Source organism: Pieris rapae, chromosome 2, assembly GCF_905147795.1.
Source record: "Pieris rapae chromosome 2, ilPieRapa1.1, whole genome shotgun sequence".
In the NCBI taxonomy this organism is placed as follows: domain Eukaryota; kingdom Metazoa; phylum Arthropoda; class Insecta; order Lepidoptera; family Pieridae; genus Pieris; species Pieris rapae.
In genome coordinates, this window is record NC_059510.1 from 8,917,779 (window position 1) to 8,945,377 (window position 27,599).

The following is a 27,599-nucleotide window of genomic DNA, read 5'->3' on the forward strand; positions in this document are numbered from 1 at the left end:
TTTTGCCATAAAAAAAAAACAAAAAAAAACTGAACACTCAAAATTCAAATTATTACAGATAGAAGAGGTGAACACATAATAGAATTTCAGCCAGGGTTACCCAAAATACTATTTTATATTATTTCTTTGCAAACCTTTGAGACTAATAGCCAACCTCCACTCACTCCCCAGAAATGCCTAAGAAGTAAGAACTCTAAAAATAAGATCTGAATTATTTTTGAGTATACATATTTGGAATATTGACAGCTGACAATAGACTATATGTGAATTGGCTAATGGCAACATTTCAAGCCAACAGGGCACGTTCGATCGATGGTTAGATGTCAATAAATTGAAAAAATATTTCTTCATCTAGGTATATTTATGTATAACAGTTAAATTTTTATTATAAACGATATAATTGAAAATTTTATTCTGAAGGAAACGTCAATTTCGAAGTCAAACTGTTTGAAGCAAGTATTGATATGGTGAAAGTGAATATTTATAATTTTATTCTATGCTAGTGACGAAGCTGTTTGTGGTGCTAGTAACATATGTGAAAGGACTCGATTGTAAATGTTACGTAAGAGGCGATAACACAAAATGTCCTGGATGAATCGGGCTCAAAGCGGCGCTCCCCAGGCGCCGCGGCCGGGGCCCGATCAGACACCATATAATACCAATCAGGTGAGCTGAGCTGCACAGGTTATGTCAACGGAGACGTAAACAATGACGTGGACTAATAGGATATTGTTTTTATATCATGTAGAAACAAAGTATTTAAAAAAGCCATATAATTAACCACCCCGTATAATGAACTGTAAAACAATAATATTCTATAATTACCTAAGAATAAAAATTTCTAATTTTTCATTTACAGGCATATGGCGCTCAGCCAAATATGTACCCAAACTTTCAATCTGGACAAAATACACAACAACAAAGTATGTGGCCAGTGCAGCAAGAACAACAACAACAACAACCACAATTTGATCAGCAATATGGACAAGTTTATTCACAGTCTAGCTATGGCAACAACTCTAATGAGTTTTATCAACAACCACCTCAATTTAATCAAAATTACCCTAACCAAAATCATGACAATGTACAACAGGGATATCAGACAAACTTTTACCAAAATACTTCTACCCAGCAGCAGGTATTTAATCAAAATGTACCTAACAATGATACATGGGAAGACAACTGGGGTTGGGGTTGGGAAGATGCATCAAAACAAAGTCAAAAGAATGTAAGTCAGGTACCTGTACAGCTCACTAAGGAACCAGTGTACAATCAAAATGCTAATATTATTGAAGAAAGTTTTTCTGGCAATGACAACTGGAATTGGAGCATGGAAAACAAACCAAAAGAACCTTCCTTAAAATGTGAAGAAAAATGTAGTACACCTGATACAAACCAAATTAATGCAAATGCACTGCCTTACAGCCAGGCAAATATTAACACTACAGCTTCCTTAAATTCAGAACAAGTGAAAACATTAAATGATAGGGATGTTGTTAAGGAACAAATGCCTAGCTTGATGATGGGAAAGCGATTCAATCTTGAAAACCTAACACCTCAATGGTCTATTGAGTCGCAAATGTCCCAAGATTCTAGTGATGGTCCTTTAACACACTCGGAAGGCACTCACAGTACCCATAGAAGTGAAAATCAGTCCAGAAATTCTAACAAAAGCAGCCCAGGCCCCAGTATTGACTCCACAACTTTTAATTTTTCACAGACTGTTCATGAAATGTCTGATCAAGTAAATGAACTTACAAGGTCCATAGAAGACTCAGTTTCCAAGAGTCATAATATGCATAATGCAAATATATTAGAAAATTCTAATGATTTATCACAATCTATGAGTGAAATGCATATAAATAAAATAGAGCAATCTGAAGCTGTAAATGAAGAAGGATTTAATCCTGAACAACTGGAAAACAGAGTGACAGTAACTAATATGTATGGTTCAAATGTGAACCAGAGACCATCACCGCTTCCATCTCCAGCAACTAATCTCCAACAGTCTTCTTTGCAATCTAACCCAAGCATGCACCCTAGACATTCACCAATGCCTCCTGCTCCCCCTGTCACTGGGTCTAGTCAACAAAATTTAAATTTGCCTCCTCGAAACCCTATAAACACTATAGCAGTAACTAACAATGTTGTGCCTACTCAAACATCTCATCCGGCAACAGGTTGTTTGCCACCACCACCAAACTTTTCATCATCTTCATCAAATCCTTTCAAGCATGCTGGACCATTTTCACACAAGACAATTGGAGTGACACAACATAATTCTTTTTCAATGCCACAGGCTATATCTTCTTCTAATTTGGTATCCCCTGCAGCCGTAAGTAAATTAACACAGGGCAGAATGCCAGATGGTTTTGGAGCAAACTTGGAAACCACACCAGACAACTCGGAAAGACCTGACCAATTACCTCCCTCAACATATAGATCATCTATCACACAAAATATGCCTGACAATTTAGAGGTGGCACCACAGAATGATAGAAATGAATATTTACAAACGGCTCATTTATCTGGAAATGATTTTGGGGAAAACACTGACTTCAGTCGACCCCCACCTCCTGGATCTCGAAGAATGGGGGTAGGACAACAAGATTCAGAATATAATCAAGACTTAAACATCTCGGGTGAAGAACCACCTCCTGGTCTTGCACGTATGGTCCCTGGCCAGCAAACAGAGTCAGATAATACTTATAATCAGGCTAGTGAGGTTTATATGGATAGGCACATAGATGGTCAACCCACAGATAGCATAAATAGGCCGTATCGAAGGGCTGATGGACAACAGACTCCAGATGAATATCTACAAACTTCACAGAATAGAGGAAGTGACAGAAGACTAGTTGGTTTGGATAGAATGGTGCCTGGAGAGCCAAGTAATGATGACTATTCACAATTTCAGAACACTAACTATAGCGGAACTAATGAACAACGTGTTGTCACGGGTGTTGACAATAACTTCCCTATAACAACTGAAGTTGGTTTATCAGAAGTTCGCGAACAGAATGTGGATGGCTCAGACTACACTGAACAGAATTTGACTAGTACTTCTCGTAATGTAATAGGTGCACGCGAAACAAGCAATGTTACCACTCCCGAGTACAATCTATCTGTGGAGGATCAGCAGAGGGAAATAACAATGGAAGGAGAGAACTTACAAGATCTTAGTATGGTGTCCTCTGCTGATTTATCTTTCCGGGAGCATACCTTTGACACTTCTAACAATAATATTGTCTCTAACATGGAAGGTAATGATGCTGCCCTTGAATATATAGGAAACATTTCCCGAAAACAATCCCTTAACCGGTCCACTGGTGACTCTGGTGAATCTGAAGGCGACAGAGGTTACAAAGCTTCCCCGCGAAAAGATCGTGAAAAGAACAAAGCATCAAGAGATCGTGACAAAGATTTAAAGTACCCTAGAGATGATCGAAAATACGAACGAGACTCTGAACGACGGCCTCATCCCGAAGACAGACGCACGGAAAGGGACCGAAGAGACAAGGAAAAGGATAAAGAACGAGCCCGGAGGGACAGAGATGATAGCCCTGAGACCCGAAGGCACCGTCGTAGCGTTCGTAGTCGACGTTACGAGACAGAAGATACTGACTATTATAGTGACAAGGAGAAAGATCGCAGGTGAGATAACGCATACATTTTTTTGATTTGCTTTTGATTCTATAAACTATGTTTTTTTTACTGCTATGCTCTATTTACTGTTTGAATCTTACAGGCGCTACCGTGAAGGTTCATATTCATCAAAACTGCCTCGTCCTGAAGATAAGGATAGGCGATATGACGATCGGCGACGCTACAATACAATAGAGCGAGAGCGCCGACACGACGAGGAGCGCGAAAGACGGCGGCCAAAGGATCGCTACGAACGCCGCTACAGGGAAATTGACCCTACGCGCCGCCACCCGCGACGCCCAGATGAAGATAGAAGAAGAGGTTAGTACTTCTCTTAACAATACTCACTTCTCATTCTGTAATATAAAGAAATAGTATATTTCCTTACAAGTGCGGAAAGCCTGTCATTGCAACGAGTTCCGACGAATGTCTACCCGAGCCGAGGCGCAACCGAAGGTGAGGGTTGACAGTCGGGACAAGTTGCAATGACGGTACCGCACGTGTACTGAACGACTATTTTTAATACAGTTGCGAAAAAATTAAGCAATTTTATTAAACTATTTGCTTTTTTTCCCTTCTCTCTACGGAATAAATTTGTTGCACGTAGGTAGATATGTAGCGACTTATATGTTTCCGGTAAATTGTTCTCCGAAGCATTTTGTGCAATTATACTGCGTTCGGGTGGTATTCATTCAAATAAAATATCGTCGAAATTACTCATTTTGTGCAACAAATAACTCAACTCGAAAGAACATTTTTGGAAAATGGCGCCAACCGCAAAGAATATGAGCAAAGCTTGTTTTTTCTTTTCTTCACCCATTCTGGGTAGGCAAAGGGAACTTGGCCCATACAGCCAATTCTTCAGTAGACTATTTTTATTGAAAGAAAACCAAATCTAACTCATTGAGTCCAATCATGAAATCTGATATTGAAACAAATAGTAGCTTCTTTTTAAAATATTTGCATGAATCATAAAAACTTCTGTGATTTTTTAGTGAAAACTTCATGGTTAGTTTTTTCTTTTTAATATTTTTTTTATTGATATGAAATAAAATAAACCTAACCTAACTTATTGAATCCAATTATTAGTAAACTTTTTTAAAATACGTATTTGCATATATTATAAAATTCTTTTTAATATTTTTTTAATTGATATGAAATGAAAAGAAACCTAACCGAACTTATTGAATCCAATTATTATAATATTTAGAAATCATATATCATAAAAACTTCTATGAATCTTTTTAATAAAACCTTCGTGGTTGGTTTTTCTTTTTAATACACATTGTTTTGACAGTTAGCAAAGAAAACGCACGAGTGCGGGAATGGCAAAGAAAAAGCACGAGTGTGTAATAGCCCACTTTCCGAACGCTATACCTCCCTGCAATATGCCACTTTTTGAGCAACTGTATAAAAAAAGGTTTTTTTACATTATACTATTTCATAGTAATGTAATTTATGCGTGTTTTTTTTTTCAAAAGGCATCTAGGGTACTAAGTTATTAATATGTTTATCCCGCAACAGTTTCAAAGAATCTTACTCTATTACTATTATATGAATCACGTACTTATTATTAGTCTCATCTTAGTCACGTGTTACTTGAGAGACGCGTTTGTGTTTCAGTTGTGACATTTTCGAGCGATGCTAAATCGGAGTCAAGTAAAGGTAGTGCAGAGTGCTCGCTTCTCACTGCTCCACACATTTTTCGCCAATATTTCTTTAATCAGATCATAATTTGCTTTCAATTGGTGTTTCCATTGCATATTGAATTTCGTTTCATCGCCCAAAATGGATTTGATATCCATTGATGATGAGAATGACACGCTATTTCAAGAAAGAGAAAGTCTGACATTTGCCATTAAGCGTAGTATCACTCTATATTATGAAATTAATGGTATTTAATAGATTACGTTATATCAATTATACCTTTCAAAGTATGAAATCTTGATAGTGAATTGACCTTGTTTTCATGTTCTAGTCTAAACCTTCATTTATAAAACCATTTCCATATATTGCATCAATCAAGTTTTTATGCATGAAATAACAAAACCAAGCGTTATTAATTTAAATTAAACTTAAAGGTACATTATAAATATCACTAAATCAGATTTGTGCATTTTTATGGCTTCCTTTATAAAACTTACAACAATCAATGTCTTATATCAGTAACGGAGTTTCTGTTACTCTGTTATTTTAGTACCACAAGAATAGGGTTTGCAAATAATTTAATTAATATTTGACATATGATAACGTTTATAACTCATAAAAAGTTCAGGCATTTTTATGATTAAATATTTTTATTATTATAAATAATTATAAGCCGTCACTTAGTGACGAGGACCATTGAAGTAATCCTTTACATTATATTAATATTTTCCATATCTCAGCAGGAGATACGTACTCGTCAGGTTCTCGTGCCGGGTCACGCGAAGCCACTGCAACAGATGAAGATCCAGACGAGCCCAGGAGAAGGCACCGCGACGAGCGAAGGCGGCATAGGACCAGACCGGATCCACCATATGACGGTTAGTATGCAAGGGTGAGACAGGATTCTACTGATTTATAAAATTATAATTATCGAAACTACATAATGATTTTGTGTATTATTTAAATGGTGATTTGTTAAATCTTCATTGGGAACTGCAATCTCCTGGCTAATGCGTCATATCTTCATGTGTTTTTTTCGGTCAAGTTGATATATACCTGATTTAAATAGATGGTAGAAAAGGGTAACTAATACGACTTTTAAATTACCTTATCATATCCTGATCAATCGTGACCTGTGTAATTCTTGTATCTCCTGTTCTTTTTGTAAATTGTAATTCACTATTTGCTATTCTTGAATCTGTAAGATATTAATTAAAATAATGAATATTGTTTTTTTTTATTTTCTCTAGATTAAGGTTCTATAGATCAATATAAATATATTTTGTTTTTTATATAAATTCTGGTTATGCACTTCTTGCACTCATCATTTTTTTATTTCTTGTTTTCTTTTCTTACTAGGGTTGCCTGGAAAAGATCTCTTGTTAGCGATAAGGCCGCCCGTTGCATCCCTTGTAATTTATATATATTGTGTTATATGTGTTTCTTTCTAGCAACGAAGTGTGAATAAATAAATAAATTTGTGAAGAAACACACATTCTCATATAAATGAAATATAATTAAAAAATCACATATATCAGTCATTATTAGAATTTAGGACAAAATAAATAATATTTTGTCTTGATTATTGTATGGTTAATAACTATAATAGTTTCATAATATTTTATACACAGAGTACGCGATGAGCGGTTACGGCGGTGACGCGTACGCAGCGCAGTATGAATACTACGAACGCTTGCGACGCGCAGACCCCGCCGCGTACATGCGACTGTATCATCAGATTATGGCTGGACATCTACAACAACATCGCTATCCTGGTATGTTTTATCATTGGTGTTATTTTAATGTTTAATGTTTAAAGAACTTTATTTCTCATTACAAAACAGAAATATTTTATTTACATGAGAAACTTAATATTAATATGTATATATTATATACGAGCGAGATACACGTCGCCATTAGCCGTAACAATTTTAGTCAGCTATGTTCATTCTAACATGCATCTTTAATGCCTTTTTGAATTTGTCAAACACTCCAATATTGCGAATTTGAGATGGTAATTGATTAAATAATTGCACACCCTCATACCTAATAGATTTCTTCAAGTAATTTGTACGCGGCTTCGGCAAGATAAGCAAACTCGCTCGACGAGTATTGCGTGTCGTTATTTATTTTATAATATAAATTCATACCGTTATTGATTACTTTTTGTAATTTCTCATTAAATTCTATACGATAATAATACAATTTCAGGTTATGAGTTGCGGGGAGAAGAGCGTGGTAGCGTTCACTCGGGTCGGTCCAGTGCGAACGGACTGAAGGGACCCGATGCGTACGTACAAATTCTAACAGCCAATCAATTTTAATTATTCATATCTAATATATTTGCCCGATACATTTAAGGTAGGCCAAATAGAAATATAGATTTTTACACAGAATTTTATGAGTACTTACGTGAGGACAAATTACAGATACTATATATTTTTTAATAACATCGCTTCTTTGGCTTTAGTTCATTAGTTAATCCCGTACGTAATGGTTTTGACGTTCAGTAAAAAAACACAGTTGTTTCGTGTTGGATTTTGGTTAACCTCAAAATAGGCTTTTGACGCGAGAGTTTTAAAGTAATAAACAAACGGAATTTCTTATGATTATATTACTTGTAAAAAGGTCTGAAAGCTTTAATTACATATGCATTATAATTAATAGGTATGGAAGACAGCTTTTTCATAAATACAGCCTAACAAACATTTTCATATTTTATGCAAATTAACATGAAAATATCTTACAATATTTACCTATCGATACATTACAGTTATAAATAATACTGCAATGTATCGATAGGTTTAGTAATTATTCGCTGCATTATACATTATAATTATATATATTATATGGTTCAATCGTAGAATGATGATATGGCCGACCATTTCATGCTATAGAAAAGAAATTTTAGCCATAATAAGCTAGTATCATCATCATTCTCTTGGTTTTGATGCTAGGATTATAAAGTTTTACAGCTTGTATATTTCTTAAAAAAAATTGTCAGATCAAGCTGACCATAGTCAAAGTAATATTTTAATTATAAATTGTTATTTTTGGCCACAATAGTTTATAAGTCTCTGGCATATACTTTTCATTTGATATAGTATAATTTATCTTGAGTCTACCTATTCTTGAAATTGTGGGCCATGTTTAAAGAAACTATTCCACGACATATTTATCCTGTTAAATAAGTCAATCAAAATTGGGTTTGTTATATAATGTATAGCAGAATTCACAAACCATCAACATGCTTTACATCATGCACGGGAATCTATAGTTTACAAAGTCTAGATTCGAATTTCGAACACAAGTGTTTGATGTTGCACTGTGTGGCATGGTTTGTGCGTGCGAGTGTATGTGTGTGTGTAGGTACTACGGGGGTCTGCTGCGAGCGCCGCCAACATTCCGCACCGATGGTTCCGACAGGTATACCAACATCTTGCATGCATGTTCATATATAATATATATATAAGCATAATATTCAGACAAAATACTTACATCTATAAATATTTAGTTATAGTAGCATTTTAAACTGAGTCGTCGGAAAATGTATTCATCGGACAGTAGGAATGTGTACGCAATGAAAATCGTTATCGACTCTTAATTGGTCGTTATGAGTAAGGGTTGTTGTTTTTCTATAAATTAACTAAGATTTTTTGTTATGACACTCATTACAATACTTACGCTTCATTACGCAACACGCACAATAGAGAATTTATTAACGCCACTTACGTATTAACGCCACCGTGGCAAAAATTTAATGGTTAGCAAGTGTGAACAACCTAAACCTTATTGGCTTCTAAAGTCTTTAATAATAAATAATTTAGGTCTACGTTGTCCACGCTAACCATTACATTTTTTGCCGCGGTGGCATTACGTAAGTACCTTATTATCTAACGTGGTTATGAAAAAATTATTCCTATTAATACTTAGCCGTATATAGCGTACCTATACCGTTATCAATATGGCCCTCTACAATTCTTACGCACACCACTACACCTCTCCATGTACAGGCATGCAAGCGATACGCAGATTATTATGATTTATGACCCGCCTCAGTTCATAATGCGAATACTATATCTGTTATTATATATTGTATGATGACTTTTTAACACTATGGTTTGAATTCGTCCGAAGCGAATTTTTATCAATAATTTTATTCTAAATTATCAAAACATACTTTTTGTCTACTATATGTATTTGAGTAACTACGAGCTTTCAATCATATTTCACTTGCGTGTAACACTAACGCCCGAACCCAATAATTAATCCACAAAACTGGTGCAAGTTAAAATCTTAAGTTAGGATATTGGCACAGTGGATGGTATTTTCATACAAAGGTCTATCCACATACACCAATCCGACCTACCATGGATAGCTTGTATCGACAGATGGCTATTACAATCCGTCTATTGTTTAATGGCACACTTTTATCAACATTTCGATTAAGATGTCTATCTCAGCCGGTCAAGAATAGTTTGCGAAAGGTTATTTGGTTTGGGCGTATTTAAACGCTTTATCACCTGATTTAACATCGTATTCAAAATTTGTTCTTAGCATTGTCTGTGGTGTTTTGTGTCCGTTTCATCTTCATTAGTAAATCTATAATAGTCTGTGAAGTATTACGACAATAATGATAATGATTAACATTTATTATCCAACGATAAAAAAGATCGTTAGAAAATACATATTATCGATCGATCGGTATTTCCTTGTGCCTTTGAATAATCTCGCTAATTATTTAATAAACAGGCCTTTGTTAGATGTAATAACTATTTCTGTGGTGCTGTATTTTGAGCTTTAAGTGTTCCTAATGAGTTTCTCACTAACCTGTGTTAACTCAAATAATGTGTTTATCAGGGAGGTGACGACAGACGCGTCCCTTAACCTGCAATTGGAAGAGTCAACGGTACGCTCCGAACGAATGACGCCCTTCAAATACTCCACAGCTCATATCAAGGTGTGAATATTTTTCTGTTGAAATGTGTTACTAAGAGTTTTAATACTTAATTTAAATGTCTTACTCTTAACACAGGTCCGCAAATAGTTAAATAATTTTATTTATTTATTTCGTAATCCTACAGCTAACATAAATTATATATAATAACAAACAGTTACATTCATAATATAGCCAGAAACGGTTTATATAATTTTAATGACAAAAATTTACAAAAGTAAACAAATAAATAAAAAAATATGGTTTTTGATGGATTAAGGAAACAGTCCCACTGTTTCCTTAATCCACGAATACACGAATGTTGAAATGAATAGTGTTCATAGATAATAGAATGACAGTTGTATTTTAATGTATCTAGAAAAAAGGCTTTTATTGTTCTACGATTAATACGTATAATTGCACAGATATTTTTAGTGAAAAACAACTGAATTACGGCATTTGCATTTCCATAAAATTATCTGTAATATCTTATTATAGAGACTACGGAAAGAGTTTTCGAGTCTTGTCAACAAATAATTCATTTAATATCTGCCTCAAATGTCGCGACGTCTTTTTTCTCTTACCGACTCTACTACATTGTATATTTCTATATGTATAGGGGACTCTATCGGCTGGTACTCTCGTCGTAGTACGTGCGGCGTGGCCGGCAGATGGGCGCCCAGCACCGGTGCGACTATTACCGCTCACAGCTTTACTGGCAGCTGACCCCATGGCCCAAGAATTAGCTGCTCTGCCCGGACCACTCGTTAGAGGTAATTATGGGTTTGAGGAAATATGTTCTATACATTTCTGATTAGATAATTCACTAAAGTCTCATAAATGCGTGTAATCCTCCCGAATATTATGAACGATTTGTACTGAAAAACTTAAACAATTTTTTTAATAAACAATATATTTACCCTCAATAGTTGCTGCTAGATACGGATGATCATTTATGCCTTTGTGGATATGACAAAATGTGTTAAAGCATTTTATACTTTTTCAAGACAATTTTTACTACCTACAAAATTTTCTAAGTGGCAAGAAAGCTAGTTGGAGCAAGGTCTTCAATTCTTTAAAGGGCAATTTAATACTTACATTACACTCCTACTAGGTAACCCAGCGATTTTATAAGATATTAAGAAGAAAAAGATACATTTTTGAAGAAAATTACACAAATAGAATACGCATAAATATTCGACATTTTTTAAATCTTAAATATGCCATTGCGGGTACAGATTTCTGTATCGACGGTATGAAAATTAAATGTTTGACAGTTGCGAAACCCTTGATCATTCTGTATTGGATTTCTATGGAACGTTCTGTATTATTTTCTTATGTTTAATTTTTCTTCAATTTCCAATATTTTATTTCTATTAGCCGTTCTCGAGTTAATTATATATTAATAACATGAATGTTTTTTTAATATCTAAATGCTTTAATAAGAACTAATTAAATATCTTCGTTTGTTTCAGGCGTGACTCACAAGAAGACCGTGATAGAGTATTGCATGACCCGGGTGCGAGATGCCCCTCGCTGTGAGGCGGCGCGTCGTGACGTCACAGGGTACACACTTGTTTGGGAACTGCTCGCTCTACTATTGAGACAGAATGGGGTCAGTAACTTAAGGATTTCTCTTTGTCGACCATTTATTCTTTGATATTTGTCAATATAATTTTAATTAATATTTTTATGTCTTAAAAATAGCCATTGAATGTTATTATTTTTTTATCCAGGTGGTAATGGGATCGGACGTAGCAGAACTGTTGATGAATAACGCTAAGGAGTATGAGTACCGAGTGCCCTCACTTACACCTCCCTCAGGTACTGTACGAATATTATAAAAGAGATAGATTTATGGCGATTAAACTCAAAAATAATTCACCATTACCACACCAAAGTCAATATTGATTTCCTAAATTAAAAATGTTCAGTAGTGCCTGATGGAACTACTTTACTTTATATATCAAAATATTTTTTATCTTCAAAATTTCAGTAATTGGTAATAAAGGGTAATTGTCTATTGCCTTAAAATTATCTAAGTATTAAAATATGTCTAATCCAAGACTTATAGGGGTTGGGAAAAAATGCAGAAAATTTTTAATACGTTCGTAAGTATACGTTTAACTTCATTTTTATGATAAAAAGTTTTGGTAATTTAGAACTCATACCTATGTATAATTCTACGGTACGTGTGTATGTCACTGAGTTTCACTTAAACGGCTGGACCGATTTCAATGATTTTTTTTCTTTATGCGTTTGGGTGGCGCCCTGGAATGTTTAGGCGCTGCATTTGGTAATTTGGTAACTAGGTTATTTATCTATACAGCAAATAAACAGCTGTATATAAATCTTCTGTGCATGTGTTCGTAATTAAACTCCTAAACGTCTGGACAGATTCTGATGAAATTTTTTGTGATCGTAATTTTTTTTGTAAGTGTGTTGTATACAGTGTAGTGCACAGATTTAATTAAAGTAATTGTTTGTCTCTTCATCACACCGTAAACACAATACGATAGTAAGGGACGAAAGGGGAAATTCTAATAATTCTTGAATTATTATATGCTGCACAAAATTTCTATATCATGTTTATATTTTATGATTGATGTATGAACAGGGTCCCGCGTGGCGTCTTCAGCAAGTCTTAATTGTGAAGAAGAAGCGGCTGATGTCCAAATAACACCACCGCTGCCGAGTAAGTAGTATTTTATAATTAAAAAAAATAGTTTTATAATTATACCAACTTACTGGAAATATGTTAATTAATACACGTAATGTTAGTTGTTAGCTTTTTGTACCAGATAAATACAAAAGGCTTAATATTGAATGTTTTTTGTAGCCCCAGCTGAAACAGAGGTGGTGGTGGACGAAAAAGAAGCAACAGAAAAGCTTAGAGAGCTACTCATCTATGGCAGTCAGCAGGAAGCACTTGGTAAATATTAATTAATTTAAATTGATATTACTGAAAAGTGCAGATTCGAATAAGTATCAAAAAATTCCTAATTTCACCTCATTTAATTTATAAATACATATTTTTGGGTTATTTCAGTTTCAAGATTTAAAGTCTTCAAAATATTGTGATAAGTACTGACTTATATTAAGTATAGATCTTTATTAGACGGTATTTTAATATTTATCTTATAAATTAAATATCTGATCAAAATTGGGTACATGTAACATGTATCTGATTTTCTCTCACGTTCAGCAGAAAAACCGATCATATAAAAATGACTTTCATAATAGATCATTCACCTTGTTCACAGCCTGTGGTAATTTTTTTCTTAGACAGTGACATTGACATAAACTGACATCAATATTGTGTTACCAGAATGGGCGATGAATAACGGGCTGTGGGCGCACGCCCTGACGTTAGCAGCGGGATGCGAACGCCGAACACGTGGTGCCGTATCTGCGCGATTTGTGGGAGCCCTATCCACCACCGACCCCTTGCATACACTATACGCTGCGAGGGCACAGCGCACGCCGCCTGCTGCCACTGTATGTAAAAAAAAAAAAAATTTCCTTTATTAAGTTCCTGGTCTTAAATATACATTTTAGTACATCCCTTTTAAGTTCTATGACCTGTGTTAGGGATGCACACTCTTTCCTATATGTTGTTGTATGTAAACTTTCTTTACCTGAAACACTATGTTTCAGCATATATAGAAAAATGAATCTAAAAGGAAGTTTTCCGACTAAACACAGAGTTGTTTAAAAAATTGAAGGAGACAGTTAAAATAATTGTATTGAAAAATCCATATTCATAACTAATAATGACGTTTGTAGTTCTACTGTTCATGCGTAACAACATCAGGGGGTGGGATTTAAACATATTTTAATATCTAGTACCGCATTTACATTCAGCCGTAGTGAGCAGGGAAGTGGGCAGGACGAGTGTAAACGCGATACTTCGTCGTACTTCTTAGTGCAGTGTTGGGCTTCAGCGTGCGACTCTCATACCTGAGGTCGTAGGTTCGATCCAGGGCTCTGCACCAATGGACTTTCTTTCTATGTGCGCATTTAACGTTTGCTCGAACGGTGAAGGAAAACATCGTGAGGAAACCGACATGTCTTAGACCCAAAAAGACAACGACGTGTGTCAGGCACTGGAGGCTGATCACCTACTTGCCTATTAGATTTAAAAATGATCATGAAACAGATTCAGAAATCTGAGGCCAGGACCTAAAGGGGTTGTAGCGGCACTGATTTGTTTTTCTACGTGTAATTTAAAGATCGAGGTTTTAAAAAATAAACATTTATTGTATGTATATTGTTTATCTCTGACTAATATTGTAGTGCGTGGGTGACGTGCGATGGGGTGACTGGCGGCCTCACGTGGCCATTTTGTTGGCTAATCCCTCAACTAAGCAGGAACAAGACCAACGGACCGTCACCCAGTTTGGTAAGAAGATTTTTTTTATTAATTTATTTACTAAACTAAGTTTTATAGGTGATTTAAAGAAAACACTTGTTTACCTGATTGAAGCTATGTATTATTTGATTATTATTATTATTGTGTTCACGGTGACCACGCACGCTGTAAAACACGCGAAACGTCGGATAAAATTAAAATTATGTTAAATAATTATATTTTTACAATAATACATAGCTATGTTGATAGGTGATTTCAAATAGAAGTATGCAATGAGTTGTATAAATGTTTTAAAAATGTTTATAAAATTTTAGTTTCATAAATCAATTCTGTATGATAAATTTGTGTTTAATTTTAATTTACTTTTTTTAATTTAATTTTCATTTTATCAGCTAAGAATTTTTAGTATTCAAAAGTTGTTATGAAATTTTTCTATATTTAACACGTTAATTTCAGGCGATTCACTAGCGGCTCGTGGACTTTTATACTCAGCTCAGTTCTGCTACTTAACCGCGGGGATGCCTTTCGCCCCTCACCCATTGGCGCCTTATGCGACGCCCACGCCGGCCACGCCCATTGCGCCACGCCTCTCGCTGCTATTGGCTGATGGAAAAGCCAACAACCTGTCACACTTCGCTACTAACCAGGCGATATTTGCAACCGAAATTTACGAGTACGCAGTGTCGCTCAGTCAGGATTATATCATTGATAATTTGCAGGTATGACTTATTAGAGGTAAATTAAATAAGAAATCAGTTGGATTGGTGGCATTAGCTTACAAAATGTTATTAAAACAGCTCTAAATAATTTTTTTATATGTAAATAGTAACGTTCTAAGGAATATATAATGTCGCAATATTCTACTTCAATTTTTTATTTTATGAATGTCTCTTCACTGAGACATCATTAAAAAATAATAAAATAAAATCTAAATTAATAAGTCCATATGTTGTTAGTATAGTAAAACTTATAACTATATTAGTAAAATTATTAAAAATATTTAAATATTATGCATTACGATCCTAGCTTAAGAATAATAGTGTATTGGAAGCAATGAAATGTATAATTTTGTGAGATATAAAAAGTCCTAATAAATTAAGAATACTAAGTAATGTATGGATTGGATTGGAGTAATGAAGGGATTGATTTAGTCCAGTTCAAACAATTTGTATGACTCGAAACTTGGCGATAAAGTGAGTGGCGGAGAGGTTCTTGCCAGTTCTTATTGCCCGTTCTACACCTGGCCAACTGGTATTTAATGGATATTTAGAATCAATTTATCATCTTTTCTGATGTCGGTCATATGTGTACTTGGTTAGCGATATTGTATAAAGGAAGATGATTGAGGCAAAGGGTGTTCCGAATCCGTCAACTTTAGTTTAGCCTAGCCTTACTAAAGCCTTTATTGCTGTATTTACATATTAGGTACATAAAAGTGTGAAATATTAAAAAATGTTAAAACTAAAAATAAATGCTAATAATTAATCGGCAAGCCGGTTGATTTTATTATATAGCTTGTCCTTAGACAAAGGCCTCCTAAGGACTTCCACTCTTCTCTGTTTTGGGCTTTATACTAAGAGTAAAGGCTGATGATCTGCTTGCAGGTATACAAGTTTGTGATGGCCACCCGGCTAGCGGAGTGTGGGTTTTTGGAACGAGCCCTAAGATATACGGAGGCAGTTGGTCGATCTGCCCTCGCGAGACCACAGTCCCAGCCGCCGGCACTTCTTAATGCTGTTACGCACCTTGCAGACAGGTAAACATTTTTTTTTATTGTAATTTCTAACGTGGTCTACTTTTGGGAACTGGTCTGTCTTGATTTTTATGTGTAGGTAATTGTTTTCTGCCTTGATTCATAGTCTAAGATTCGGGATTAGAAAAATATACCCTCATCTGTTATTTAGAAGAAAACATTTTTATAAGCTGATTTCAATATCATGAACTTATAAAAACAACCTCTGCCATCATAAGCCTGCTTTAATTTATAACTAATTTATTTTTAATTTTTACTTTCTCATGTTTGTTACATGTAGTAAGTTACGCCGTTTATTATTGTACTTAGATTTTTTAATTAACATGTGAGGGAAATACGCTACATTTATTTACCTTTTCTCACCTGGCTGCAGGTAAGTATAGCAATCATTGAGATGGGTGCCTACTTCAGTGAGGTATATAATATCAATAATTGACGGTTTTAACTTACTACATGTAATTAACATGAGAGGGAAGAAATTAAAAATAAATTATTTGTTAATTAATTAATTACTTTTAATTGCAGCATTCTTTGATATAATTTCTTATAAATCCACGATTGCTTAAATTTTACCAGGCTTAAGTATCACGACCCAGCCGAAGCAGCAGGCGAAGAAGTGGCTGATGCTGGGGAAGGAAGTGGTGAGGGTAGCGGGGAGCCTTCCCCCCGACATAACCACTGGATACAGGACGTCAAGGATATGGCGCAGGCTGCTGTCATAGCTTCGGTAAGTTGTCATGGAACCACTCTTAAAATATCTAAAAACATGTTTAACGTTCCAAACATTACACCATTTAAAATCATCAATCAATAATTCAATCTTATCTTTTTATTACTAAATGTGTATGTAATAGTATTTTTTTAGGACACATATATATTTTAATGATTATTTCCTTAATTTATTATTCCGTATTACACGTAGAAATGATTAATCTATGCATTAATTTGCGTATTGACTGCCAAAAGTGTCAGAAAATCTGTGTTTATATTACTTTCATAAATATTACAAAATGTAAGTTAATAATGCATATCGTATGTTTTTGCATATTTTAGGCGGAAACATCTCAACAGAACACGCCGCAGCATCAGCCAATAGCAGACCCTTATTCGCAACAGAACTGGGCTGATCAGGTGGGAAATTAACTTAAAAAAAATCTTCTAAATACTATGTCACTTTTAGTATTCTAAAAGAAAACATTTGTTAGTTATTCTGATCTGAAAAGGTTCCAATTTAAAGTTCAATTAGAATTGTACTAATATAATTTTTTCTTAATCTTTTGTGTATTGAAAGTAAAATTATCGATTACATTTTTACTTTTTTCATTTACAGACAATCCAACCTCAGAATTATCCTGAAGTTCAGCAACAGGATCCCCAACCAGATTGTCCGCCTCCTGCTCAGTATTATCAGCCTCCCGCTACCGCTACCAATTCCGCTCCCGCTCCCGCGCCCAATGAAAATGAGTACGCGTATACGGCCACAGATGACTTTACGTACGGCGGCAACGAAACAGATTATACTTATGGCGGCGAATGGACAAGAGATGATCCGTATTGGCAGGGCGATTCTCAGTACCAATATGGAGAGGTGAGTTCACGATTTACTAATAGTTTAAATTTCCTGACAATTTTACACAGATTTTAAGTCCGCGCGTTTTCTTGGATTCTTACCGGGTATCGTTTTTCGCGGAATCGTGTGAATTTGTGTTGTGATACATTAGCGGTTTGCGGTTTTTTCCCGCTAATTTCCGTTCCATGTGAAAAGTATTTCTGTATATTGAATAGTGGCAGTTGGTTTAATTTTTCATCACAAGCTGTCGCGGGAAAAAATCGTTATACCGCCCTAAGTGTTGTGAGTGTCGGATCGCTAACGCGTGTTGTGGGTAGCGCGCGCGTGGGCTGCGGCGGCGTGGTCCCGTGCCAAGGCCCCCGCGCCCCACCGCGCCGCGCCCCGCGCCCCGCCGGGTCCTTCGCCCCGCCCTCAGCGCCGGCCACTCCCCGCTCTTCAAGCCCCTGGTGTTCGGCGGGACCTACCCCATCGACGAGCCCTGCGATCGCGTCTCGTCATCGGACGACGAGGAAGGAATAGGTTTGCCCGACACGGTGAGGATATTCGAGTCGATGCTCGCCCGCCGCGCCAATATGTATCGCCGGGGGTACAGAGGTGGCCGATCGCCCCAAACGTTCGAAATCGACGAGCCCCTAGACCTTGCGGACACGCCCTCCGAAGCCTTTTTCCGTGAACGAGACGCGAAGTACTACGTCGCCGGACCGAAGACCTTCGACATCGACGAACCCTTTGTACTTGAATGAAGTATTAGATCCAAAAATTTGTCCCAAGTTGAAAGACGTTTTGTTTGTAAGTTCCTAATTTGGGCAATTTGCACGTTCGAATTTAATTATCTCAAATGTTTATCCGAAGTACAAGTTTCTTATTGTGTTTAAAACGTGAGGTGCCATATCTAATAATGTACGTTCAAATTAAATTATTTAATTATATTTAAATGTTTTGTTGTCTAAAAGCACAAAATTAAGCATAAATTGTAGTTTTCCACTGATTGTTATGTTTTAGTTGTTTGATGTTAGTCTTTGTTGTGAATCTCATTTTTTGGTCTGTGATATTTAATCTGCTTTTGTTGTTGCATTTATTTATTGCGTTTCGTTTACCGTCCAAATTGTGGTCCGTTAAATTAATTGAATTGTTCAATGTTGCCGTCTCAAAGAGTATTTGTTATTATTTAAGATAAACATAATTTTACGAATTTTTATTAACATATTTTAAATATTATTTAAAACACAAACTGCTGCTTAATTATTTGCACTGTATCTCCTATGTACATTTATTAATAAAAACTAATAAAAGTGCATTGAGTTTAATTTTAAACTAAGTCTGAAAATAATTAATTTATTAAAATAAAACTTCTTGATCATGAGTCGACTAGCAAATAAAACGTATCTAATGATTTATTTATATTTGTATGAAAGATATCTTTGTAACAGACGTAGGAAATGCATAACAAGTCAGTCATTGTCAGCAATAAATTAGTTGACAGAGTTAGGCACAACATAAATTCTAACGAATAGGAAATTCATGTGAAATATAATTTTGAGATATAGGTATTTAATATTCTTTATATTGAAATGGATTCGTAGAAATCTTTTAGTATATTCGAATGGGAAAGTCTTTTTGCTAGGTTCACTAATCGGGCCATATTTGGCCACAATTGCTTTAGTTTAAAATTACCCTTAAAAAAATTACGCTCAAAACATTTGTCAATGTCATTTCGTATGTTAGGCATTTCCTATAAGTTAAGCATATTTTTCTATAGTTTATAAGTGATATGTTATGACAGCAGGATCAAAATGGTGTAACAGATCAGCCCGCGCCAACTATAACAATGCCAGGTGCTTCCCGTCCCGTCCCTTTCAACAACTACGATAATGATCGTCCACCCAGTGCAGATGTAAGTAGTGCTAGTATTTAAAGTACGTACTTTTAATTCAATTCAATTAATTTCTTAACTTTATGACGTCATAAAGTAGCCAGCCATATAAAATTATTAATTATTAATTTTCGTTAAGACATCAACATAATGCCATAATAATAAGTTAAACAATTTATAATTGTTGTCAAATTTATGGTCCAAATAAACCGCTATAAACTTTGCCTTTAGATGTCCAATATATTCATGATACATATAATAATTATTTCTATTTTATATTCTTATATAAAATAGTAAGGTAAAATAAGATGTATAATTTACTTAGTATATGATTCAATAGAACGATTTAAGTAACATTTAATTTAATTACTTATAAAATTTCATATACATGACGGGTTTTATCAAAGCAATAATTTTCCCGTCAGATACTTTAATTTGTACTATGACTAACAGCAAGCAGACCGAGAGACTGACACTCCAAAGCCAGCGAAACCGGAAAACAAGGGGGACAAAGAGGAAAATAAGGGGGATAATAAAAAAGGGGGCTGGCTTGGGGGGATCCTAACCAAGTTATCTCTTCGTGGCCCCAATCAGATGATCCTGCCTGACGATAAAAATCCCACAGTAAGTGTCAAATTACTTAAACATAAACCTATGCCTACACTACTCTAGATATTTTGAAAATTAATATGTTTAGTAGATTTCTTTTGTTTTGTTGTCTATATATTATGTAATTTATGTGTATGTATTATTTTATATACTTTAATATTTTTTCCCGGATATATTTATATATTTATTCGTATTAATAAAAACTTTTTTTCTGTTTGTCTTTTATTTAATTTTCATACATGTTAATTAACCGTAAAGTGTTGCGCTATCTATATCAGAGGACAGACTTCATTTACAAGTATTTAAAAAAAATATTTGTGACCTTTTCAATGAAGTCAAGAAACATTATATCAAAAGGTCTTTTAATATATCTTAGCTACATTCCCAAATTCTTTCAATGAGGCAAACACATTTCCGCTTTTGTGTCATTGATATATCATTTGGTGATGTTTTTCTTTTACATGTCAATTCTGCCTATAAATATAAATTCGTCACATCAAACGCAATGATACGCATTACTATGCTCTCGATTAAACGCTCTAACGATTTATTGCTCTCTATTTTAAATTTAATAGTACAGAAAGGGATATCAATACAAAATAGGTCTGTATGTAATACGTGTTTAGATCGTGTGGGACGCGGCGACTAAGCGTTGGGTGAATCGCGACTCTCCTGACGACGAGCCAAGCGCGCCGCCGCCACCGCCCCGTATGGGGCCGACACAGCCGTGAGTTATGATTTCATGTGTATATTTTTAATCTGTTGATCAAAATTCGTTGTTTGATGATTCATGTAATTTTTAATATCTCTACTGAGAAAATATTTACATCATACAGAACCGCTTTTTATTGTATATAATCAAGTAGTGGCCAAATTTCGTAATATACATGTTATTGTATATTATATTTGAATTTTGAATGTAATTTTACCGTCTCTATTACACTTTATTGGTTTTTTGATTTGCAAAATAGTAATGAGACAATTCTAATTTACTCGTTCCTAAGTAAAGGAATTAAATATTTTTCGTCATATTAAAGTTTACAATTACATTTCAATTTAACGTTAAACTCAAAACGTTGAAATTACTGAACGCTTCCTACGAATAGTAGAATGTTTGCCCCCATATAACGATTCTAAAACAGTAGAAAATACAGTCGCTTGAATACTGCAGAGAGATTATACTGTACAATGTATGCTAAGGATTTGTACTAATGCTTGTGACAGGGTTACATCGACGCCACTTCAGTCTCCTGGGGGTATTGCACCTGGAGTCTCGGCTTTAGCTCCTGGAATTCCCAGCGCTGCGGGAGGCAACCTACTACGGATGCAGAGGGGCAGAAGTGAGCTTTTTTATCTAAATTTAATATAAACATGACATTTCAGTTATAGTACCTAGTACTTTTATATTCTACTTTACCGCGTCCAAACCCGTTTCTCGTCAGCGAGAGACTAACAAATAATCATGTTTCATCGTAGAAATATCCGCTGGTAACATAGATTTATATTGGTGTATTTTAACAAAGAAAAATTCAATTCTCTCTACTGAGATCGTAAGTTCGAACCGGCTGTACCAATGGACTTTCTGTCTAAGTGTTAACACTTGCATGTATGTTAAAAAGAAAACACAAAAAGTCTACGGCATGTGTCAGCCACAGAAGGCTGATCACCTACTTGTTTATTAAGGAAAATCATTACCAAACAATACAGAAATCTGAGGCCCAGACCTCAAAAAGGTTGTAGCCCCACTTTTTTTTTTAATAAAACTTGTTCCGCCGAATTTAAATCACACTATTAAATGTTACAGACATAAAGAAGTCATACGTGGATGTGTTTAATCCAGCGGGTGCTCCGCCGCCTGCCGCTTTGCCCCCTCCGGATCTGCCCCCTGCCCCACCTGCGGCACCCCCTCAGTACTTCGTCCCTGCCCCCCTACAGCAGGTAATTATCATTTTATTTATATAGTGTTTATTTTCAACAACTCATTTTTTTTTTGGCAAAGACCTTGTCATCCGTTGATTGTAGAAACATAAAAATGTTTTAACTGAAATCAGTTCATTTATGCCTCTAACTCTTTAAGACACAAGAGATTATGTTATGTGAATGCAGAAAAAATTTAAATACTACAAAATGTATATAGATATTATCTAATTTATCTAATATGTAATGTATTAGCCCTGTTAAAAATTTATTTAAAATGTCACCGGTAGTCGGAGCGGGTGATACAAGTGTCGATGCCCCCCTCCCCTATCCCCTCCTTTACTGTCCCACCTCTCCAGGTATGTCTGTTGCAGTATGTCTTAATATATATTTAACCCCAGCTTAACGCATATAATAAGGTACAAGGTGTGCACTTGGCAAATAGTCAAGCAATTTCGAATAACTAGGATTCACAGAAGTCATTTGACTCTAGTTAATATCTAAAACCGTGAATATCTAAAATATCTCTTTTGAAGTCAGAATTTGAAACTTGATCAGACTATTGAAATCAGTTTGAAATATTCAAAAAAGGGCGTACCAATTCTTAAAAAAAGATATCGCTTAACATCAGATGAACCCCTTTGTATAAAAAAGTAAATGTTCCTACATAACATTGTCATGTGAATTAATCGTAATATGCGATATTATTAATAGCTAACGTTTTTATATTTCTTTACACGCGTCCAGGATGCGAAGGTCCCAAATGGTCACTGATATGGTACTGATTTTTGTTTAGTGCTATAAACGTTAATGAATTAATGTTATTTATAGTTTTGCATTGTTTTTTCAGAGCGGAATTTATGATCCAAACTCAATGGAACCCGAGCGTAGCGCCATCTAGCAGTACTAGACATATCTTTTCATTTACAACTGTATTTCATTTATATCCCTTGCTCGTTCAACTTCAAACTTTCATAGAATCAGTTGATATTTGTGAAATACAGTGTAAAAACTAATGTTTGTAGATAAAGCGATTCATTATTTATTTATTTTCAAATGTCAGACATTTCTTAGTTAGGTTCGTGAGTTTCAAATCTGAACATTCCTGTATTCTATTGATTTAAAAAGACATTTCTAATGTATTCTTTCACAAGTAATTGAAATATTACGCCTAGACTTCAGGATAGTAATATGACAAGACTCTATTTTTATATAAGATTCTTCTTATTGTACTGGTTAGTGATGGTGCCGCGTTGGGTGGAGAAACTTGTCAACTAAGGAGTTTAGTTGTGACACAGTAACGATACACTGCGAACGTCACGATATATTGCTCACAGTGAGATCTAACGAGATAAAATGATTTGTTCTTTCTAATTCTGCATTAGCCACGCACTACTATCTAGGTATGACTTATGAGATGTGAACATCTCGCGAATATTCCTTTGTTTCTCCATCTGTATAGGTTTTGGTTTTTAAATCCTATCATCAAATCGTTGTATAGTATTCTTTCTGTATGCAGTAGACCTCTGCAATCTTTACTTTTCTCGTTAGATATTTTAGGTTTAATTTGTAATCGTAGTTTGAACTTGTGATTTGTGGAATATCTAGTATTATTATTCGACATTTATTTTCAATTATATTTTAAATTGTCTTTCTTCAGTTTTGTTATGGTATAATTTAAATGGGAATAAAATTGAAATTGGGCAATAATTATGTATTATATTAGTAAGTGGTGCAATAGGTTCTATCTTACTCCGTCGCTATTGTAATGAAATAATTCGGAAATGTACAGTCTCCATTTGTAAAGAGCCTTCGTACTGGTCATATGACTAGTAACTAGCGACTGTAATGTATAGAATATTATATCTGTATATTATGATGCGTCAACTCGCTATGTATTCCGATTTGAGAAATGTATATTAATTCAATATTTAAATAAATTGTTTATGTTAATGCTTTGTAGTTTGTTTTATTTTGTACTGTTATAATATTTTAAAATAGGCACTTAATTAAATTGCGTCTGTGATGGTGTCGTTAGAGGCTGCCGTGATAAACTGGAATATCGAAACGGTAAGAGCGCCAGCCACTAGAGCCGCCATTACAATCGAACACGCCACCAGTCCCTTGTTTACTGCCATCATTATCACCACTCCATACACAATTCAAATCTCTGATGCATAAGCATATTGTTCTTCATTAAAATTGAAACTGAGCTGTCTTTGAAGTTTATTTGTAACATTTACTCTTTGGTTTAATGTCATTTAAAAAGAAATAGAAACCAAAGAGTTCATAAATTTTTAAATAGGTTCTATACTTACATCTCCAATAAAAACTTTCACAAGAGGCGTAAGTGAAGGAACACACGTTTTAAGTAATTTTTTTTTTGCACCCCCTCCACCCAATAGCGCGCCGTAACGTCTTCTGTACCCTAACTAGTAAAATTCTGAAGGAAGAAACATCCATCGTTGATTCACTACAGATATAAATGTTTTTGAATTTATAATTAAAATAAATGCAAGAGGATTAACATATTTAACATGCATATATTTTATTAGAATTTATTTGCAATAATTTATTCTAAATTAATTACAGAATCTAGCCAGTCCCTCATGGCTGCTAGATTGACATATAAGTTTGGTTCACAAGACAGTCCACAATGTTTGTTGTCACTCATGATTCCTAAAAGTATTTTGTCTCTCAACAATGGTGCTCCTGCACAATAGTTGCAAGTTCCATTCGACTCTCTAGGTGGAGCGGCGCAGATTGGCCTACCAACTGCTTCACATTCAGATCTAGGCACTGCCTCTCCTCTGGATAGGTGTCGCAGGGACCACATATCATCTCCAGACTCGCACCTTACTAATGGTACAATATTTATAGACACACTTCGGACTCCGCGAGAAATTGAAATCTTGTCAATGCTCCTGAAAATATAAAATTTTTGTTAAGTCACAATTTGGTTATTGGGTTAAAGTTCAAAATATGAGTTTACCAATACCTAAATTTGCCAAAGCCCAGAATATTGAGACCTTCTCCTAAATTAATTAAAAGATAATCAAGAGCCTTCGGTAACTGAGCAACTTTAGCAATGTCAATTTTGTCTTCAGATTTTATAGCTGTGAGATCATAACTTTTATTTGTGCCTTGATATAATGGGTGTAAATTTATATCTGATACAGAATGAACAGGCCCTTGCTTAATTTCTCCAAAATTTTCCATTATAACAAACGAATCTAAGGAGTCTACCTCTTCAATAGATTCTATACAACTTGCTGCAGTTAAAGACCAAAACTTATTTACCACTGTTAGTATACAGCCAAATACCAAATTCAGTGGTGGTTTTATCTTCACTAAAGCCAGAATAAAATCTTTCCTGTTGGTGTCAATAATGCCATCACTGTCACGTATCTCTTTCATTTTTGGTTTTTGATCTGCATAATTCTTGTGTTCAAAATGATCAGTTGGAACCGTTTTTACATTTTTAGTAAAATGTGTTGCAGCATCTGTAGTATGTAATGGATTCCAAGTACAGTCCAGATTTTTAGGACTTTTTTTCTGACTAGTTATGAATAAACTTTTAGTACTTGACTCAAATTCCTGGATTTCATGAGATGTAATAAACTCAGTTGTAGAATACCTTGATATATCCTTTTTACTGCAAGCTATGAAATGTAAAGTAAGGAATATAAGAAAGGCTATAAATCCTGCAAGAAGGGCAGCTTGTGCTAAGCTCAGATATACCTCTGTTCTTGTAAAAGCCTTGCACCAACCTCGGAACTGAGCACAGCATGCATTACACATCTTTACATAGTTTCTACATTATTTTATTATGTACTGACATTCACATCCATCTTGAATTTGTGATACTCACTTGAATGTTTGTCATTAATTGTCAAAAGCCCTTATGTCAATGACTACTTGGCCCAGGTTCATTTTTTGCCACAACAAAATATGGTTTTCGGAAAGGTCTTTCAACACATCCAAATCGTAACTGTCCAGATTCTCTCCTGCCACCAAAACCTCCGCCAAGCCTACGAGGTTTCCACCCTTGTAGTCTCCGCTCTGCTTCTCTTTCAACAATGATTTCAGCTCCATCTATGTATTCATGATGCATTTCTTTTAGTGCTTTCTCTACACTGTGCCCACTTTCATATTCTAAAAATGCATATTTTTTTGATTTCCCGGTTACAATGTCTTTTACAAGGCGACACCTTTTCACCTTTCCAAACTTAGAGAATTCTGTTTCAATAGTATCCTTTAAAAAAATGGCAAATGTTATTAAAATGCCGACATAGTAAATCATACTAATTTAGAAAAAAAACTTTACCTGTGTAGTTCTAGGATTAAGTCGGGCTATAAAAATTGTATACTCAGGGTCTCCCTTAACCATCTTGTTTGGTATATACTCTGATAAGATTGCTCGAATGATTGCACGATCGTGTGGTTCGGTATCTGTACCTAAATATAGATGAAAATAAGTCACATCATTAATTTAAAGTAAAACGAGAAAAAATACAGTATTTCGGTCATATATAAAAAATACTAACGATCAATTGAACCTACTTCAATAGGATTGTAAATACCAATGGCATATTTTTCGAAGTGGGTAGTATTTCTCGACATGGTATAAGAAATTTTTAAACGGTAAAGATTGTTATGATGAATACTAATCACACAACTTTAGACATGAAATTTTATTTTAAATGGTAGAAACTAGAGTCACATTACAATAATACAATTAAAATAAATAAACGTTAATCACTGATGAATTTATGTCAGATGACTGTCAAATGTCACTGGAAAATAAGCAAAACTATTAATACCGTAGTGAGGTCGACGCGTCGTATGATTCAATCGATTTTTCGATCGGATCGAAACATTGTGCTTAGACATACTAACATTAACATTTGGGGGTTTTACCCTCAAATTTACGGGAAATAAATACATTTTTATCTAAATTTTCACAATTTTGTACAATTTATATTAAGCCAAGAACCAAACCCACAAACTAAGCTAAATATAAGTAAGCTTGGTAAGTGTGGCTTGAATATAATTTTGCTACATATTTGAAATTCAATCATACTAAGAATACAGCAAACACTTGACTTAAAAACCCTAAAAATCGATGTTTAGTGGTATTTGAATTTGATTCTAGGGAGCAAATTTTGTAGTAGTTGGCCTCACTAGTGTTAAATTTGTTTCTAGCTTTGAAACATTTAATGTGTTTTATGATAAATAATTAAAAATTTATGTAAAGTTCAGTGGCGGTTTTTGAAA

General features: G+C 34.8%; 3 protein-coding genes across 11 annotated transcripts; 1 reads left to right on the forward strand and 2 right to left on the reverse strand.

The window, feature by feature from the left end:
* The first annotated feature begins 277 nt into the window (after positions 1–277).
* LOC110991805 lies at positions 278–24,280 on the forward strand. Of its 9 annotated transcripts, XM_022257312.2 has the most exons (28): positions 279–666; positions 860–3,654; positions 3,749–3,966; positions 5,269–5,310; positions 6,033–6,170; positions 6,924–7,067; positions 7,504–7,582; positions 8,662–8,718; positions 10,153–10,252; positions 10,848–11,001; positions 11,704–11,843; positions 11,965–12,052; positions 12,846–12,923; positions 13,068–13,160; positions 13,557–13,726; positions 14,525–14,630; positions 15,057–15,319; positions 16,205–16,356; positions 16,930–17,080; positions 17,407–17,484; positions 17,684–17,941; positions 19,707–19,817; positions 20,250–20,420; positions 21,032–21,132; positions 21,630–21,745; positions 22,210–22,343; positions 23,070–23,100; positions 23,173–24,280. In XM_022257312.2, the coding sequence occupies exons 1-27, from the start codon at positions 583–585 to the stop codon at positions 23,094–23,096; spliced, it is 6,048 nt and encodes a 2,015-aa protein (XP_022113004.2). In that variant the 5' UTR covers positions 279–582; the 3' UTR covers positions 23,097–23,100; positions 23,173–24,280. The 9 variants fall into 9 exon arrangements, with proteins under 9 accessions (XP_045490311.1, XP_022113004.2, XP_022113002.2 ...); XM_022257310.2 differs by lacking the exon at positions 23,070–23,100 and having other exon boundaries at positions 19,710–19,817; XM_022257311.2 differs by lacking the exon at positions 23,070–23,100 and having other exon boundaries at positions 13,074–13,160.
* A 589-nt stretch (positions 24,281–24,869) lies between these two features.
* LOC110991871 (atrial natriuretic peptide-converting enzyme-like) lies at positions 24,870–26,123 on the reverse strand. The gene is made up of 2 exons (XM_022257423.2): positions 25,321–26,123; positions 24,870–25,246 (listed from the first exon to the last, which is right to left on the reverse strand). Exons 1-2 carry the CDS (start codon positions 26,121–26,123, stop codon positions 24,895–24,897), a joined length of 1,155 nt encoding a protein of 384 aa, XP_022113115.2. The 3' UTR covers positions 24,870–24,894.
* A 106-nt stretch (positions 26,124–26,229) lies between these two features.
* On the reverse strand, positions 26,230–27,105 carry LOC110991872 (U11/U12 small nuclear ribonucleoprotein 35 kDa protein-like). The gene is made up of 3 exons (XM_022257424.2): positions 26,870–27,105; positions 26,650–26,780; positions 26,230–26,577 (listed from the first exon to the last, which is right to left on the reverse strand). Exons 1-3 carry the CDS (start codon positions 26,943–26,945, stop codon positions 26,230–26,232), a joined length of 555 nt encoding a protein of 184 aa, XP_022113116.2. The 5' UTR covers positions 26,946–27,105.
* Between the last annotated feature and the right edge of the window lie 494 nt (positions 27,106–27,599).